The sequence below is a fragment of the Halichoerus grypus genome, chromosome 6 (assembly GCF_964656455.1).
Source record: "Halichoerus grypus chromosome 6, mHalGry1.hap1.1, whole genome shotgun sequence".
NCBI lineage: Eukaryota > Metazoa > Chordata > Mammalia > Carnivora > Phocidae > Halichoerus > Halichoerus grypus.
Genome location: NC_135717.1, coordinates 14,783,828 through 14,800,004, shown reverse-complemented (window position 1 = coordinate 14,800,004; position 16,177 = coordinate 14,783,828). Strand labels below are relative to the sequence as shown.

The window sequence follows — 16,177 nt, the reverse complement described above, 5'->3', positions numbered from 1 at the left end:
ACAACCAAATTTCCCGAAATAATGCCTTTTTATAGTCGGTGTGTTTCAATTGAGGACCAAACAGGACCACAGATGGCATTTGGTGGAAAATACCCCCTTAACTCGCCCGCCGTTTCCGCGTTTCTTTCCCCTATGCCACGCCTGTCTTGGCCTTGCTCCCCATTGGACCCGCCCCTTGAACCTCTGCACCAATTCGGGAACGTTCGGATGCGCTCCGGCTTCCTCACCCTTAGCCGTGGGCGGTGCTTCCCTCGGGGCCCGCCCCTTCCCCTCTGAGCCAATCCGAGCGGGACCGGGAGGGCTTCGGTTTCCTCGCGCGGAGCCGTAGGCGGGGCTTCCCTCTGGACCCGCCCCTTCCCCCTCTGAGCCAATCCCGACGGGCTGGCGAGTGGCATGGCTGCCGCCAGCGCTCCGAGCTCCGGGTATACTGATAGTGCTTCAAGCTAGTTTGGCGGTCTCCTGGTATCCGCGCCGGCCGCCAGGTTTTTCAGGTCTGCAGTCCTAGGGTCTGTCGGGCCGCAGGGCCTGGGCTCTGAGGAGAATGGGTAAGGGCCCCCCGGCGGGCAGAATTCGCGACGCGGGAGGAGAGAGGAACCCGTTTTTCTCAGACCCTCTCCCAGCGGAGTGGCGTCCTCGGGCCCGGTCCTTCAGGTTGTTGTACTTGTCGGCCCGGGACGGGAGCCGCTGACAGCAAGGGAGGACGGAACCTTGCTTTTGACCCGGCTTTTGCCTCGTGAGGCTAGGGATGAGTTCAGAAGGAACTATGCTTCTAACCTCAAGTAAAACGCAGAGAAAACTGCCCACTCTCTTTACCCACGTGTGCTGATGGCTTTTGGTTTTTTCCACGGTGGAGCAGCACGTGTACACCCCACATTTTAGGCTTCGCCTTTTGAAATTGCCTCCAGGTTCGACATTTGAGGCCAGATCTATTCATCTCTCACTCCAAAAAAATGGGGTGTGAAATCCGTTGAGAACCCTTTACAAGTAGCGGTGGGTCTTTAAAACTAGAAGAAAGGGAATAGTTTAGTACTTTTTAAAGCTTTTCTTATGGAGCACACAAAACAAAGCAAAATTCATAATTCCACATGAAGTATTTCAACTTCTCTTGCTTCCAAATGCTATATCCAAACGAAGGTACAATTTTGTATATTTTCCTGCGTTAGCATTATCTTTACGATAATTTTATCATTACCACATGCAGTGGTGTATTATTTTTATTAGAGTTGATCTTTTATAGATTTCTTAGCTGGGTTCTTGAAAATGAAGATTGGTTTTATCTTATCTTTTATGCTTAAAATCAGGATGAGCAGCTTTATATATGTAGCTTTAAGTGAAATTACATGTATGTATCATTTTAAATTTAGATCCTTCTTTGGATACATGGGACTTCTCATCACCTTTAATGTCATTATGGATGAACAGGTTTTACGTCTATTTGGGCTTTGCCTTTGGCATTAGCCTTTGGATTTGTTTCCAGATTGTCATCAGGAAGCAGGTAAGTGGAATTATTTTTTATAGGAGAGTGCTAAGATACTAGATTTATAGAGAGGTTAGAGTGCAGATTTTCTAAGGTTTTCAGAAAAGCTAAAAGGAACTTTCAGTCACTTTTATGTTTGGTCTCTAGACATTTTTTTTTAAATGCCTAAAGAATTTATTCTCAGTTTTTAGAGACTAAGTTATTATGGACTACGTTATTTATGTTTTCTTTGATGGGCTGTGGATGTCTCACTCTTAAGATACAGGAAGATTTTGTAATGAAAAATTAAACTTGTAAAAAACAATCGTATTAGCATCTTCAAAGGGCAGTTATCTTCTCTTTTCTTATCACTAACTAAAGATCAGTAAATGAGTTCCTACTGTTATTCCACTAAAGCACATTGTGGATGAATGTATGTATAGTTTTGTCCTGGAGGAAGTAGGGATCTTTCTAGTCTTAAGAAATCTGGGTCCAGGGGCGCCTGGGTGGCTCAGTCGTTAAGCGTCTGCCTTCGGCTCAGGTCATGATCCCAAGGTCCTGGGATCGAGCCCCGCATCAGGCTCCCTGCTCGGCGGGAAGCCTGCTTCTCCCTCTCCCACTCCCCCTGCTTGTGTTCCCCCTCTCACTGTGTCTCTCTCTGTCAAATAAATAAATAAAATCTTAAAAAAAAAAAAAAATCTGGGTCCAGCCTTTAAAGTACCTAATTATACCAAGGGGTTAATATTTGAGGAGTTCACCAGAAAAATTAAGAGAATAGTAAAATAGGTCAGTATCTGTGCTGGTTTTTCGTCCCAGTTGAAGATGGGAGAAGATTCAAACTTGATGGATTTTGTGCGGTTGTTTATCTTCAAGGACAAGAACTCACAGAAATCTGTTCCAAAAGCAACTGGGGATTTGATGACAAGTGGTTATATCGCTCTTCAAAAGAAGGAAGTCTTTGTGTCTGGAGTGAAAATTTTCTATGGTTCCCAGACTGGAACAGCAAAGGTAAGAACTTTATGTGATACTTTTCCTTGGGTTTCCTGATCTTTTAGAAGATCCCTTAAAAGTGTCCACTCACAGTGAATGGAATTGGTCTTCTAATTTTTTTTTCATCTTCTTTTTTCCCTTTCCCAGCTTACATTTTTCCTTTCTGGGGTGGTGGGTGGGTTTTTATTCCTTGTGCCCAATTCCAGCTAATTGGTGGTATCTGATGGTCACTGTCATGAAGGATCTTTGTTCTGAAGCTTGCTTCTGCCTCAGCGGAATGGAGAGTTCTAAGCCCGTTATTGATGGTGGGTGTAGAAGTAGGGGAGAGTGAAAAGAGAATGTCAGCAGTAGTGTCCATTGTGGGTCCTGACTTTCACAACTTCACACATCTACTTTATAAAACGTGTTTTGATTTAGTAGTGTTAAAAGTGTTAACAATAGACATTGAATACTGTTTAAAGTAGACATGCTGCAGGTGTTATGAAGGTTATGAAGGTCACAGCTATTTAGTGCTTTCTAGGAAAAGATTCTAAGGTGAACATGGAAATGAAGTTTAAAAAAAATCAAGGTCAAGTTATTTTTGTATAGTACTAAACAGGGTTGTACTGCCCTCTTGTGGATATTTTGTAGAATAATATTTCATAGTTTTTCAGATCCATGGTGCTTTGCTCCACTTCATAGTTGAAGGTCACTTAATACTAAGTTCAACTGTAAGCAACAGAGGTGGGAAACTGGAAGAAATGTAAAAAAGGTGTCTGAGCAGCCAAAACAAAGTCCTTTTATGTTATTTATAAAAGATCTCATTCATAGCCTCTCTCATGTGTGTTTTTAATTTTTTCTAAAAGATCAAATCAACACTTGCAGATTGTAACAAATCCAGGCATGAGGAGGGTTCATAATGAAAAGTACTCTCTAGTGAACCTCTTTTTAACTATTTCTTATTTTTGGTTCCTCTGATGGCTATAATTTTAACCCGTGTGTGCTGTATTTCTAGATTATTAACGTTAATTATAAGTTACTGACTCCTTATATTAATTAAAACATTACTCAAATCTCAGTGGCTTTATTGTTGGCCACCTCTTTGTTAATATGGGTTAGATGACTCTCCTCAAAGCTGTGCCATTTGAATTTCCTTATTTTGCTTTCACACTGAATGGATTCATATTTGGCTGGGTAAGGGAGATTAGTTTTTCCTTACAACTTTGAAGGTGTCACTTCACTGTCAGGGCTAGTCTCATTCCTTTGTAGATGACTTGATTTTTTTGTTTCTGGAAGCTTTTAGAATCATTTCTTTGTCCTTGATGTTTGGGACTTTTTTTTTTTTTTAAGGTTTTATTCATTTACTTGACAGCACAAGCAGGGGGAGAGGGAGAAGCAGGCTCTCTGCTGAGCAAGGAGCCTGATGTGGGACTCAATCCCAGGACCCTGAGATCATGACCTGAGCCGAAGGCAGACGCTTAACCAACTGAGCCACCTAGGTGCCCTTATGTTGGGAACTTTTTTGAGATGGTGTCTGGATTGGCTCTTTTTTTAGCTGTTGTGCTGGACACTTGGGCTCTTTTGAACATTTGTGAGCATTTCTGCTGATTTCTTGGGCAATTTTTTTCCCTTTCCATTTTCTCTTTTTTTCTTCCTGGGACTCTTGTTAGTTGGATGTTAGAGCTTTTGGATGGCTTCCATCCTCTCTTTTTGTAACTTTTTCTTTCTATTCTGGGTTGTGGGATTTCAATTCCAAACCTTCTTTTTTTGAATGTTTTATTTTGGCTATTATGTTTTTAGTTGCAAAAACATCACTTTTTTCAGTTTTTATATTATCTTGTTAGTTATTTAAGAATATATCTTAGTAGGGGCACCTAGGTGGCTCAGTCGGTTAAGCGTCTGCCTTTGGCTCAGGTCATGATCCCAGGGTCCTGGGATCGAGTCCTGTATTGGGCTCCCTTGCTCAGCAGGGAGCCTGCTTCTCTCTCTCTCTCTGCCTCTCCCCCGGCTTGTGCTCTCTCTCTCTCACTCCCTCTCTCTCTCAAATAACTAACATCTTAAAAAAAAAAAAAAGAATATATCTCACTGAATTCGTTTTTCTGTTCCCTGATTTATCTGCTTTCTCACTTTTTCTGTTGCTGCTATTTCTCCTTCCTGCTGATTGTTCTTATATTCTTAGTGATCCATGGTTTTCTATTAATATTTAGGACCGAACGATGGGGTAGCTATTGTGGATTTTCTCTGTTACTGTGTGCACAGATTTGTGTTCTCTAATTATAAATTTTCTGTGCTCGATGGGTCAGGGCATGCCATATTACCAGATGTTCTGTGCATGGTGGGTCAGGGCATGCCATGTTACCTATTGACCCCATATCTCTCTCTAACTACCACCTCAATTTTTTTCTTTACTTTTCTTTATTTCTTCTTTCTTTCTTTTTCTTTCATTTTTTCTTTCTTTCTTTTTTTAGAATAAAGCTCCTTGAACGTGTCTGCGCCACTCTCTCCAAATCTCCAGTTTCCCTACTTCTGTTTTCCTTGGGCCACTCTTGTGTGGCTTGCATGCCCCGAGTGTTCCCAGTGACTTCCATGTTGCTAATTAATTCTCACTCTTCTTCTTCCTTGACACTGTTCTCTAGGTCATGCTCCTACTCGGCCAAGGCTAGTCTTCCTCACTGTCAGTTGCAGATGTCTCCTCATCTTCTTGGCCTCGAAAGATTGAGTGTCCCAAGGCACAGTCCTTGTCTTTATTTGCACTCACTCTAAGGGATCTTGTTATCTAGAGCAATTTGGCAAACTTTTTCTATAAAGGGCAAGGTATTTTATTTTATATACTGTGTTTTTAGGTTTGTAGTTTTTGTGAGCCATACAGTCTTGTCGCAGCCACTTAGTCTGTGGCTGTGGTGTGGAAGTAGCCACAGACCATGGGTAAATAAGTGGCATGACTGGGTCCCAGGAACTTTTATGTACAGGAACAAATGGAGGGCTGGATTTCACCCACAGGCCTTGGTTTGTGTTCAGTGGTGGCCTCCCAATATGTTTTTAATCTGAACTGTTCCCCTCAACTCCAGACTCTCATATCTAGTGGCCTGTCGTAGATCTTCCTGTGATGTCTGGTAGGCATCTCAAAATTAGTACGCTCCAACTGAACTCCCCTTTTTTTGCCTGGACCTTTTCCACTTAGAATCTTTACCATTTCAGTAAATGGCAACTTTATCTTTCCAGTTGCCTGGTTAAAAAAAAAAGAAACCCTTTGAATTCTCTCTTTTTCCTACTACCCCCATGCCATTTTTAGCAAATGCTGTTTGTTCTACTTTCAAAATGGATCCAGGTGCCAGTCACTTCTCTGCACCCTGGCTCACGGCACCCTCTGCTTTTGTCTGGATCACAGCAGTCACCTCACTGCCGGTCAGTCCCCTTCATTCAGCACTGCTTGGCCCGTCCCCTGGCTTCAGTGTCCTCTCAGCTCAGGAGCCACAGGGACTTGGAAAACTTAAGTGAAATCATGTTCCCTTCAGCTTAAAAACCCAGCAATGACCTCCTCATTCACTTAGAGTAAATCACAGTGACCTCACAGTGGCCAGGAGGCCTTCTCGCCTGGTTCTCCACTATCTCTTTTACCTCTTGTCCTTGGTCCCCACGTCTCCAGTCTTACTAACCTCCTTGCCAAGCCTGCTCCCTCCTTTGGGCCTTTTCACTTACGTGTTGTTCTGCTTGGGGTAGCCTCATGGCTTGTCTCGCATGTCCTTCAGGTTTGGCTCAAGTCTATCTTTGAGGCCTCTTATACCAAATACTTGTCATTTTTCCACACCGGCTCTCCAGTTGTGACATGACCTACCCAGAGTTTTTGTCAGACTCCACAGGTATAAGGACCCAGTCTGCAAGACTGTCTCTGCTTCAGACGCCAGTCACTAGTCCCAGGGGCCACCTGTGCTTGTGACCAGACCAGCTATAAACTCGATACCACAGTCCTCTCCTTAGGTTCAATCATTTCCTAGAAGGATTCGCAGAATCAGGAAATTGCCCAACTAACTATGCTTCCTGGTTTATTAGAAAGGATACAAGGCAGAAACAGACAAATGGCAGACATGCATAGGGCAAGGTCTGGTGGTGAGGGGTGGCTCGGAGCTTCCGTGCCCTCTCTCTACCCACCACTTCCTCAGCACATCAGTGTGTTCACCAAACCAGAGACTCCGAGTCCTGTCATTTAGGGGTTTTAGTGGACATTTTAAATCATTGGCCATGGATGATTGAACTCACTGGGAGCAATGGTGCTGAAAGTTCTAAGCCTTTAATCACATAATTGGTTTTGTGGTGACCGTCCCCCGTCCTGAAGCTACCTGGGGCCCACCTCCCCATGAGTTATTCCTTTTTTTTTTTTTTTAAAGATTTTTTATTTATTTATTTGAGAGAGAGAGAATGAGAGAGAGAGCATGAGAGGGGGAGGGTCAGAGGGAGAAACAGACTCCCCGCCGAGCAGGGAGCCCGATGCGGGACTCGATCCAGGGACTCCAGGATCATGACCTGAGCCGAAGGCAGTCGCTTAACCAACTGAGCCACCCAGGCGCCCTCCCCATGAGTTATTTCATTAGCTTACCAAAGTCGGTAAGTTCCAAGGGTTTTAGAAGCTTTGTGCCAGGAACTAGGGAGAAAGACTAAATATTTATTTATTTTTTAATCTTATGCACCTGTCCTGACCCTCCCTGTTTAAGATAAAACTGTCCCCAGGGCGCCTGGGTGGCTCAGTCGTTAAGTGTCTGCCTTCAGCTCAGGTCATGATCCCAGGGTCCTGGGATCGAGCCCCACATCGGGCTCCTGCTTGGCGGGAAGCCTGCTTCTCCCTCTCCCACTCCCTCTGCTTGTGTTCCCTCTCTCGCTGTGTCTCTCTGTCAAATAAATAAAATGTTTAAAAAAAAAAAAAAAGATAAAACTGTCCCCAGACCTATCCCTCCCTGTGTTCTTACCCCTTATCCTGATTTATTTTCTTCCATAGCACATCATCTGATTATGTCTTTTCTCATTTCCACGTTTGCTCTGTCTCTGCCCATTAGAACATAAGCTCCCTGAAGCAGAGACCGTGTGTGTCTTGTTCACTGTTGTGTAATATTGCCCAGAACTGAGACTGGCCTAGTAGATGCCCAGTAAAATAATAGATGCTTGGTAGGCTTAGCTTTCATCCTGGGAGATGGGGAACCAAGTGTAAGACTACTAAGCGAAAAGTAGGAAGACGTTTTTCAGAGTGCCTAGAAGTTAGCCATGGGGCTAGAAGTGTTAGCTTTCCCCAAACATTTGGTTCATTTTGTCTGGAGAAGAGCTAGCGGGTGTTTTGTCTGGGGGTAAAGGGCAGATGCTGCCCAGGCTTGGTGTGCACTTGTCCTGTATACAGATTGCCTGCTGATTGGTTCTTCTCTGCCCCAGGTTTCCCTCACAGCTTCCCTGTAGTGGCTGCTTCTGAGCCCAGAACCTCTCTAGGGTTTTGTCCGGCATACGGACTCTCCCCTAGGGCTTTTCCTCCCCGTCAACCTGCTTCTGTTTGCTTTCTGTCTTCCAGAAATGTGTCGCATTTCTTATATATCACATTCTCTTCCCTCTTCAGTATTTCTTATCACCTATAGGTTTATTCTAGTGGGGCAAGGCAGCTGGAATGTCAAAAAGCCAATTTAGATGTAGTCCCGCATACTCACTTACAGAGTGAGAACAGCACAGTTGAATGATTGATCTCTATAAAGATGCTTGAGGAAATGGAAGAAGTGGGAATAGGTATTTGTGTTTATGATGATAAGTGTCAGTCAGTGAAAAAGTTTTCCATGATAAATGCTTTATTCCTTTGCCAACAAGAGTAAATGAAGACTGTATTTTGCTTATTTAGCTTATTGAAGACTTTGTGATTTTTTTTTTTTTCTATTAGGGATTTGCAACAAGTCTTGCTGAAGCAGTTACCTCCCTAGATCTCCCTGTGGCTGTTATTAATCTGAAAGAATACGATCCAGATGATCATCTAGTAGAGGAGGTTGGTAATTGTGTTATTTTTTTTTCTTCAGTCCAAACTCTCAAATGTAATTGACCTCCTGCATTCTGGGATAAATAGAATCTTCAGAATAAATTTGATTTTCATGCTAAGGAGTTTTCAGTTGGTTGCATTTTCAGTGTCAGTCAGAGGTGTTGAATATGTGGTGTGGGACCTGTCCCTCCAGTGTGTAGTCTTTCCTGCGGCGGGGGTAAGGGTGGGAAAGGTTGGGTGGTTTGAAGTTCCCTCCTCCCTCCTGCTACGGATCTCATAATCAAGTAAGGGTGATGGATGGCAGTGTGCTGAGCCTATGAACCATGTATGAGCTGACTGAGAGGTCAGGAACCACTTGGGTAGCAGAGAGAATATGGGTTTTGGAGTTAGAGAAATCTCTTACTGCCTGTGTGACCTCTGTGTATTACTTAAGATCTACATGGGTTTAATTTCTTCAGAGAAATCCCTCTCCTTCTCCTAGCTGTACTCAGGGGAGTTTGCCTTATAGTAGGGGTTCTCAGGGTGTGGTCCTTGAACTTACAATATCAGCATCTCCTGGGAACTTGTTAGAAAGGTGCTCCAGATGATTCTGAAGCACATAGAGCAGGGGTTGACGAATTTCTTTTGTGAAGGGCCAGATAGTGAATATTAACTTTGTGCGGTCATAGGCAACGTGTAAATGAACGAGTGTGGCTGTGTTCCAATAACACCTTGTTTAAAAAAACAAAACAAAACAGGCAGTGAGCTGGACTGGGCCTGTGGAACATAGTTTGCCAGCCCCTTCTTAGTGGATAACCCAGCTGTAACTGTCCATTTCTTTCTCCCATAAGAGAATAGTGGAGTGCAAATGAGTGTACTTGAATCTGCTCAGAATTACTTGTGAAAAATTATTAGCAACCTTTGAGTCTTTATTATTAATAATGGATTGCTTATAACTTATCTCGTGACTTAGAATTTTTTATTTTTTTAATTTTTATTTATTTATTTATTTATAAAGATTTTATTTATTTATTTGAGAGAGAGAGAATGAGAGAGAGAGAACACATGAGAGGGGATAGGGTCAGAGGATGAAGCAGACTCCCTGCCGAGCAGGGAGCCCGATGTGGGACTCGATCCAGGGACTCTAGGATTATGACCTGAGCCGAAGGCAGTCGCTTAACCAACCGAGCCACCCAGGCGCCCAGAATTTTTTTTTTTTTTTAAAGATTTTATTTATTTATTTGACAGAGAGAGATACAGCAAGAGAGGGAACACAAGCAGGGGGAGTGGGAGAGGGAGAAGCAGGCTTCCCGCTGAGCAGGGAGCCCAATGTGGGGCTCGATCCCAGGACCCTGGGATCACGACCTGAGCCGAAGGCAGACGCTTAACGACTGAGCCACCCAGGCGCCCGATGTCAGCATTTTAAAAAGGGATTTTCTTTACTGATAAGTTGTTCTTGAATATTCTTCTGAAATAATTACTTTCTCGGTTAGGTTACCAGTAAGAATGTTTGTGCCTTCGTGGTTGCTACATACACTGAAGGTCGACCCCCTGAAAGTGCAGAGTGGTTCTGCAAATGGCTGGAGGAAGCATCCAGTGATTTTCGATTTGGCAAAACTTACCTGAAGGGTATGAGGTACGCTGTATTTGGCCTGGGAAATTCTGCCTATGCGAGCCACTTCAACAAGGTAGGTATGTGTTGAATTATAAGGATAAATTCTCTATTATAATTAAAAAAAATTCACACACACACACATTCACATGTGTATGTGAAGTAGTCCCCGAACTTTGGTGTTTAATAATAAACTTCTTGTGTTACTCTTATTTATTTATTTATTTGACAGAGAGAGACATAGCAAGAGAGGGAACACAAGCAGGGGGAGTGGGAGAGGGAGAAGCAGGCTTCCCGATGAGCAGGGAGCCCGATGCGGGGCTCGATCCCAGGACCCTGGGATCATGACCTGAGCCGAAGGCAGACGCCCAACGACTGAGCCACCCAGGCGCCCCTGTGTTACTCTTTATAGTGGGGAATTGCTGCACACGTTTCCAAGCTTGGGGTATAGCAGGTTCTCAAGTAAATTTTTATTGAATAAAATGCTTACACCTCCTATTGTCTAGTGTCATAGTGACCTGGATTCATGGCCATCGCGTCCAGTCTGCTGTCCCCAGGCAGGACCTTGTGGATGAAAGATCACTGATTCTGGACTTTCTCAGCCGCCTGTTGTGTTGTTGAACAGCCTTTATGGCTCGAACTAACCCTGAATACAGTTGAGCTCATTGTCTTTTAATCATTAATTTTTAAAGGGAAATAGAAGAAAAACATTCACTGCCTTTTATGTAATAAAACATTGTTTTGTTTTCCTAGATCTTTTTTCTAAATGAAGTTAACTTGGCTCCTTTTGCATTCTGTTCTCTATACTTTAAATAATAAAAATACAGAGCCTCTCTGTTTCTTGTGGTTCTAAACATTTACTAGAACTTTTGTATATGTACCTCTTCCCAAAATGGGCCCAGCCTGGCTCAGCTGTCTTTGGTAGAATGTGTGTAAAGGTGAAAGTGGAGATCTTTCCATAAGCTTGTTTTCATTCAGTAGTTACATCAAGATGTGTATTTCTGCCCATATTTTCAAAGGAAGTAGACCCAAAAAATGGTACAATTCAGATATGTAAATGTTTTGTTTAATGCCTTGCCGCTCAGAAAGCCTATTAAGTTTTTGAACTCTTCATTGTGCTTCTTGGTAATCCCTGTGCCTCAGCTTAACTGCTTCTTCTTGCAGTACATTAAAGTTCGGAATTGATGAAGTCTGAGTCTTGCCAAATGGGCTGCATTTGCCCTTTGTTATTAAAATGGGCTTTGCTACGTTTTGGAACAAATTTATTTTGCTAATGAGTTATGTTATTCTGACCACAACTTAGAATAGTAGTTTTCAAAGTCTTTTTTAGGTAGTAATCCTTACCTTAGTAAAAGGGTTTGTCCCCTTGTTTAAAGAGTCTTTTGCAGGATCTTATCCGATGTAACCAATGTAGTGTTTGCAGGTTGCAGCTGGGCCTGGAGGGCCCGTTTAGGCCAAGTTCCCTCTTCCCAGCAGCAGCCAGTGATGGGGTCCCAGAGGAACTTGGGCCTTTTGCAGAGCAACCTCCCAGCCTGTGATTTAGAGGATTGTGTTTTAGCACCTCTGTCATCTTCTTGCAGGTTGGCAAGAATGTCGATAAGTGGCTCTGGATGCTTGGTGCTCATCGTGTGGCGACTAGAGGGGAGGGGGACTGTGACGTGGCTAAGAGCAAACACGGCAGCATCGAAGCAGACTTCAGAGCCTGGAAGACCAAGTTCCTTGCCCGGCTGCAGACACTTCAGAAAGGAGAGAAAAAGCCCTGTGACGGCAACTGCAAGAGAGGCCAGTGCGAGTCGTCCGCGGTACGGAGCCCCTGTGTCCGGGTCTCGCTGCTTTCCTCCTGTGTGTGGGGGTGCTGGACCTTAACCTCTGCCCCGAGAAGCGCCTTCCCTGGCTTCTGGTTAGAAGGAAGATCTGTGGCTCCCGTGGGGGCGTTTTAGATTGTGTGCGGCCTTCCGAGTGAAGCCAGCGTGGGCAGCATACTTTCCTGTTTCCCTGCTTTCTTTCTTTCTTTCTTTCTTTATTTATTTAAAGATTTTGTTTATTTATTTGAGAGAGAAAGACTGAGAGAGAGAGAGCATGAGAGGGGGGAGGGTCGGGAGGATCAGAGGGAGAAGCAGACTCCCTGCCGAGCAGGGACCCTGATGTGGGACTCGATCCAGGGACTCCAGGATCATGACCTGAGCCGAAGGCAGTTGCTTAACAAACTGAGCCACCCAGGCGCCCCTGTTTCCCTGCTTTAATGGTTGCGTTGCCAGGGTAGCAGACTTCTCCCGTAGTTGGCGGGTCGGAGGCAGAGGCCTGAGGTTACGTATGTCCTGTCTTCATATCCCCTAACCATGTCTTCCTCCCGACCTCTCTTACTGAACGACTCCTTATTAATCAGACTGGAAGGCTGCCCGTCATCCTAGATTCCTCTCTTTTTGTCCCTCACGGTCTTTTTTTTTTTTAAATTTTTAAATTTTTATTTTTAAGCATTTTATTTATTTATTTGAGAGAGAGAGACAGAGAGAGCAAGCAAGCAGGGGGAGAGGCAGAGGGAGAGGGAGAAGCAGGCTCCCCGCTGAGCAGGGAGCCTGATGCGGGGCTCAATCCCAGGGCCCTGAAATCATGACCTGAGCCGGAGGCAGATGCCCAACCATCTGAGCTACCCAGGTGCCCCTGTCCCTCACATTCTAAACATGTCTCTTTGGTCCTTGTTCAGGGACCCTCATTCCTTGGAAGCTCATGTCACCCGACTGTTTCACCACTGCTTGTCTTCACGGCTGTCCATCATCCTTTGGTCACCTGCTCACTTGTGTCATTCAGGAACCACTTTACCTGCTGACTCACTTTCTCTTCACCCTTGTTTCTATCGTTACTTTTTGGGGCAAAACCATCTGTGCAGGTGATTGATCCAGTGTCCTGGTCTGCCAGGTGCCTGGCCTTCACACCGCCAACAGCCATTGTCTTCACTGACCTTGGCCTCTCACTTCCACGGTCACTTCTGAAATTTTATGTTTCCGTGACCTTGACTGATCTCTCTCAGGTGTCCTGCTTTAAAATTCTTTTGGTCCCTTACCTTTTTCATTGGATAGTGAAAACTGATTACTTCACTTCTGTCCTTACCCAGTTTAGTTTTTATACTCATTCTTTTATAAACAGTCTTCAATTGCCTTGCCTTCCAGTCCCTTTTCTAACCCAAATGGTCAAACCCCAAGCCAGGTTGAAACCTACCATTTGCCTTCCCATTTGCCTGCTGCTTGCTCTTTGACCCTGGATTCCTCACCACAGGCCCAGGTGTGCACTCAGGCGTGCCCAGCAGTGGCCAGCGTTCTTGTGTAAGTTCCCTTTCTCACTCTCCAAGATCACTATTGAATACTCTTTCTCCCTGCTCCTTCCTCCAGCTATCTTAGGAAGCTGCCAGAGATCTCGTATAGTGTCCTCCACCCCATCTACACATCCTCTCCATCTCTTATGCCGCAGGAGACCTTGGGTCTGAGTCCTGTCAAAGCCACTCTGCATGCTCTGGAATCAGGGGCTTTGTCTCTGTTTTTTGTGTCTCTCTCTTGGCCTTGTTAGTCTCTTCCCCTCCACTAGATTGTTCTCTAAACTTATGAACATGCCTTGAAATCATCCTGTTCAAAGGAACAGGAAAAGCAAGTAAGAAACAAATGTTTCTTTTATTCTGTATGTTTCAGCTGCTGCTTCATTTTTCTGTTCTCTTTTCTAGCTAGTCTTTTTGCTGTGCTTATCTCCCCTCCCAATGGCCCTTAATATTTTTTTACACTGTTTAAAAAAATTGAGGTAAAATTCATGTACGTCCGATTAACGGTTGTAAAGGATACAACCCAGTGGTGTTCAGTACACTCACAGTTCTGTGCAAGTACTGCTTATTTCAGAGTGCCCCTTTTATATGTGTTGGTACACTTGTTCATTTTTCAGACTGGTCAGTTTCCAGCTGATCTGTGTTCATGTTTGCTGGTTTTTCTGCCTGCTCAAATCTACTGAAACCCTTTAGTGAAATTTTTAGTTCGGTTATTAGACTTTTCAGATCAAGAATTTCTTTGTTTCCTTTCTCTAATTTCTGTCTCTGTTGATGTTCTCAATTTGTTGGGACATTGTTCTCCTGGTTTCCTTCAGCTCTTGGAGCATATTTAAGACCATTGACTTGAAGTCTTTATCTAGTAAGTCTTTATCTAGTAGGTCTGTGTTTCCTCAGGGATGGTTTCAGTTGATTTCTCGCAACTGAAATACAGGCCAGAAGTGAAGTAAGCAGTTTTCGCTATCCAGTGATAGGCCTATCATGACCTGAGCCTAAGGCAGATGCTCAACCGACTGAGTCATCCAGGTGCCCCAAGTTTCCTTTTTCTTGATTCAGTGTTTACTTGGTTCTTGTAAACCTTTGTCAGAACTCTGGGAGTTAGAGTTAAATCTGTTGGTTTTTACTTAAGTTTTGGTTGTTTCTGTGGGAGAACGGGCCCTTTGAGTTATCTACTCTGCCATTTTTGCTGATATCAGCCTCGGGTCTTAACGTTTAAACAAACTTAAGTAAAAAAAATTTTTTTTTTAATCAAAAGTAACACTTGTACATTTAAACCCTCAAGTAGTGCTTCTAGGCTTATAATTAAAAACTGTACTTTCTTGCCTTATTCTAATTGTTATTTTCCCAGGGCAGTCATTCTCAATTCTAGCTTTTTCATCAGATACTTACCTCTATATTCCCAACTAATAGGCCCTTCTTGCTATTTCTTGATTTTTAAAACACTTCAGAATCTCTGTCTCTGTCTCACATAGACACACACACACAGTATCACTTCTTCTCTCATTTCCTTGGTACAGTTGTATCACACCTTCTGGCCAGACCGTTGCTTGTTGTGTCGTAATTGTGACCGTGTACATGCTCCCATCTGTCCTGTGTTCTGTGGTATTCCGTATTCATTCCTACACATGTATTTCCCTTAGATAGCGGCTACATCTGCTTTGATTTCTCTATAACTATCACTAATTCATTCCAAAATTCTAATGGAACTGAAAATTATTTTTCAGTGTTCTGTAGTTTTTATTGATTTCTTGGAGGCTTCTCATGAGTCCTTTCTCCTCCACGTCCTTGGAGGCGTGGCTGCTCTCCAAGACTTGGTGTGGGTGAAGTCCTTCCTTTGACTGGCTTCCTGGGTTGGATTCCCTGATTCTGGTATCTTCTATCTTCTTATTTCTTGGTTGGCTCTTGTTTTTGGAGCACATTCTCCAGTAGGTTTCTGAGAAGGGGTGTTTTGGAAGTAAATTTCCAGAATTTTTATATCTGCATGTCTTTATCCTGCCTTCATAGTTGATTGATGCTTCACTGAGTAAAGTTCTAGCTTGGAGTAATTTTTATTTTTTTCCAGAAAATTGACCACATTGATCCCCTGTCTTCTAGTTAGAGTATTGCTTTTGGGAACTTCAGTTTAACTTGATACTGAATTTGTATTGTAAGATCCTCTTCTGCCCCTCCCAGAAACTTTAGAAACTTTGAATAAAATCCCTCTATCTATTCTTTGCTCTGTTTTTTCCCCCAAATTTTCTGCCTATCTTTCTGCTTTCTCCTCTCACACAGAACATTTATTTCTAATTTATCTGTACATGAGAAATGCAGCCTCATGGGGTCCCAGCTTTGACTTTGGTCTTCTGAGACTTCTGAGACTTTCGTCTCTCCTCCCAGTATTGTCTCCTTGATTTAGCCTGCTCTTCCCTGGTCCTATCCAGCTGTCAGTTAGGTTCTCCAGAGTTCAGCAGATACTCTCAGCTCCATCTCTCGCTTACCTCTTAGGATTCCCTTTTTAGTTCATATTTGTCCTCTTTGAATTAGTAATATGTTTGCCAACTCAGTGATACATTTAAAATTATGCTATTAAAATGTTCTGTTATTCAGTGTTATTTTCCATAGGAGGGGTATTCAATATCCTCTGCCCTGCAGCTGGGAGCAGAAATCCCAGGTCATGCTCACCCACTCTGGTTTGGCTCTCTGCCCCACAGCACTGCTCTTTCCTAGGTCCCAGGACATCGTGTTGTCAAGCCCCATGGACATTTCTCTGTCTTCATTTTACTTGCCCTCTCAACAGTATTCGATACCGCTCCTTTGAATCACTCTCTTCTCTTGACTTTCACGATACTATTCTCATGGTTTTCTTCCTTTTTCACTTGG

The 16,177-nt window shown here is 43.6% G+C and overlaps 1 protein-coding gene across 3 annotated transcripts in view; it reads left to right on the top strand.

Moving 5' to 3' along the window:
* The first annotated feature begins 356 nt into the window (after nucleotides 1–356).
* Nucleotides 357–16,177, top strand: part of LOC118520033 (S-adenosyl-L-methionine-dependent tRNA 4-demethylwyosine synthase TYW1) — a 200,405-nt gene continuing 184,584 nt past the window's right edge. Inside the window, exons 1-6 of one of the 3 annotated variants that reach the window (XM_078074515.1) lie at nucleotides 357–545; nucleotides 1,365–1,495; nucleotides 2,330–2,464; nucleotides 8,331–8,432; nucleotides 9,896–10,090; nucleotides 11,595–11,816. In XM_078074515.1, coding sequence (XP_077930641.1) covers nucleotides 542–545; nucleotides 1,365–1,495; nucleotides 2,330–2,464; nucleotides 8,331–8,432; nucleotides 9,896–10,090; nucleotides 11,595–11,816 — 789 coding nt within the window. In that variant the 5' untranslated portion in view covers nucleotides 357–541. Of the gene's footprint in view, nucleotides 546–727; nucleotides 1,135–1,364; nucleotides 1,496–2,329; nucleotides 2,465–8,330; nucleotides 8,433–9,895; nucleotides 10,091–11,594; nucleotides 11,817–16,177 lie in introns of those variants that run through there. The other 2 variants (XM_078074516.1, XM_078074514.1) reach the window with 2 other exon arrangements.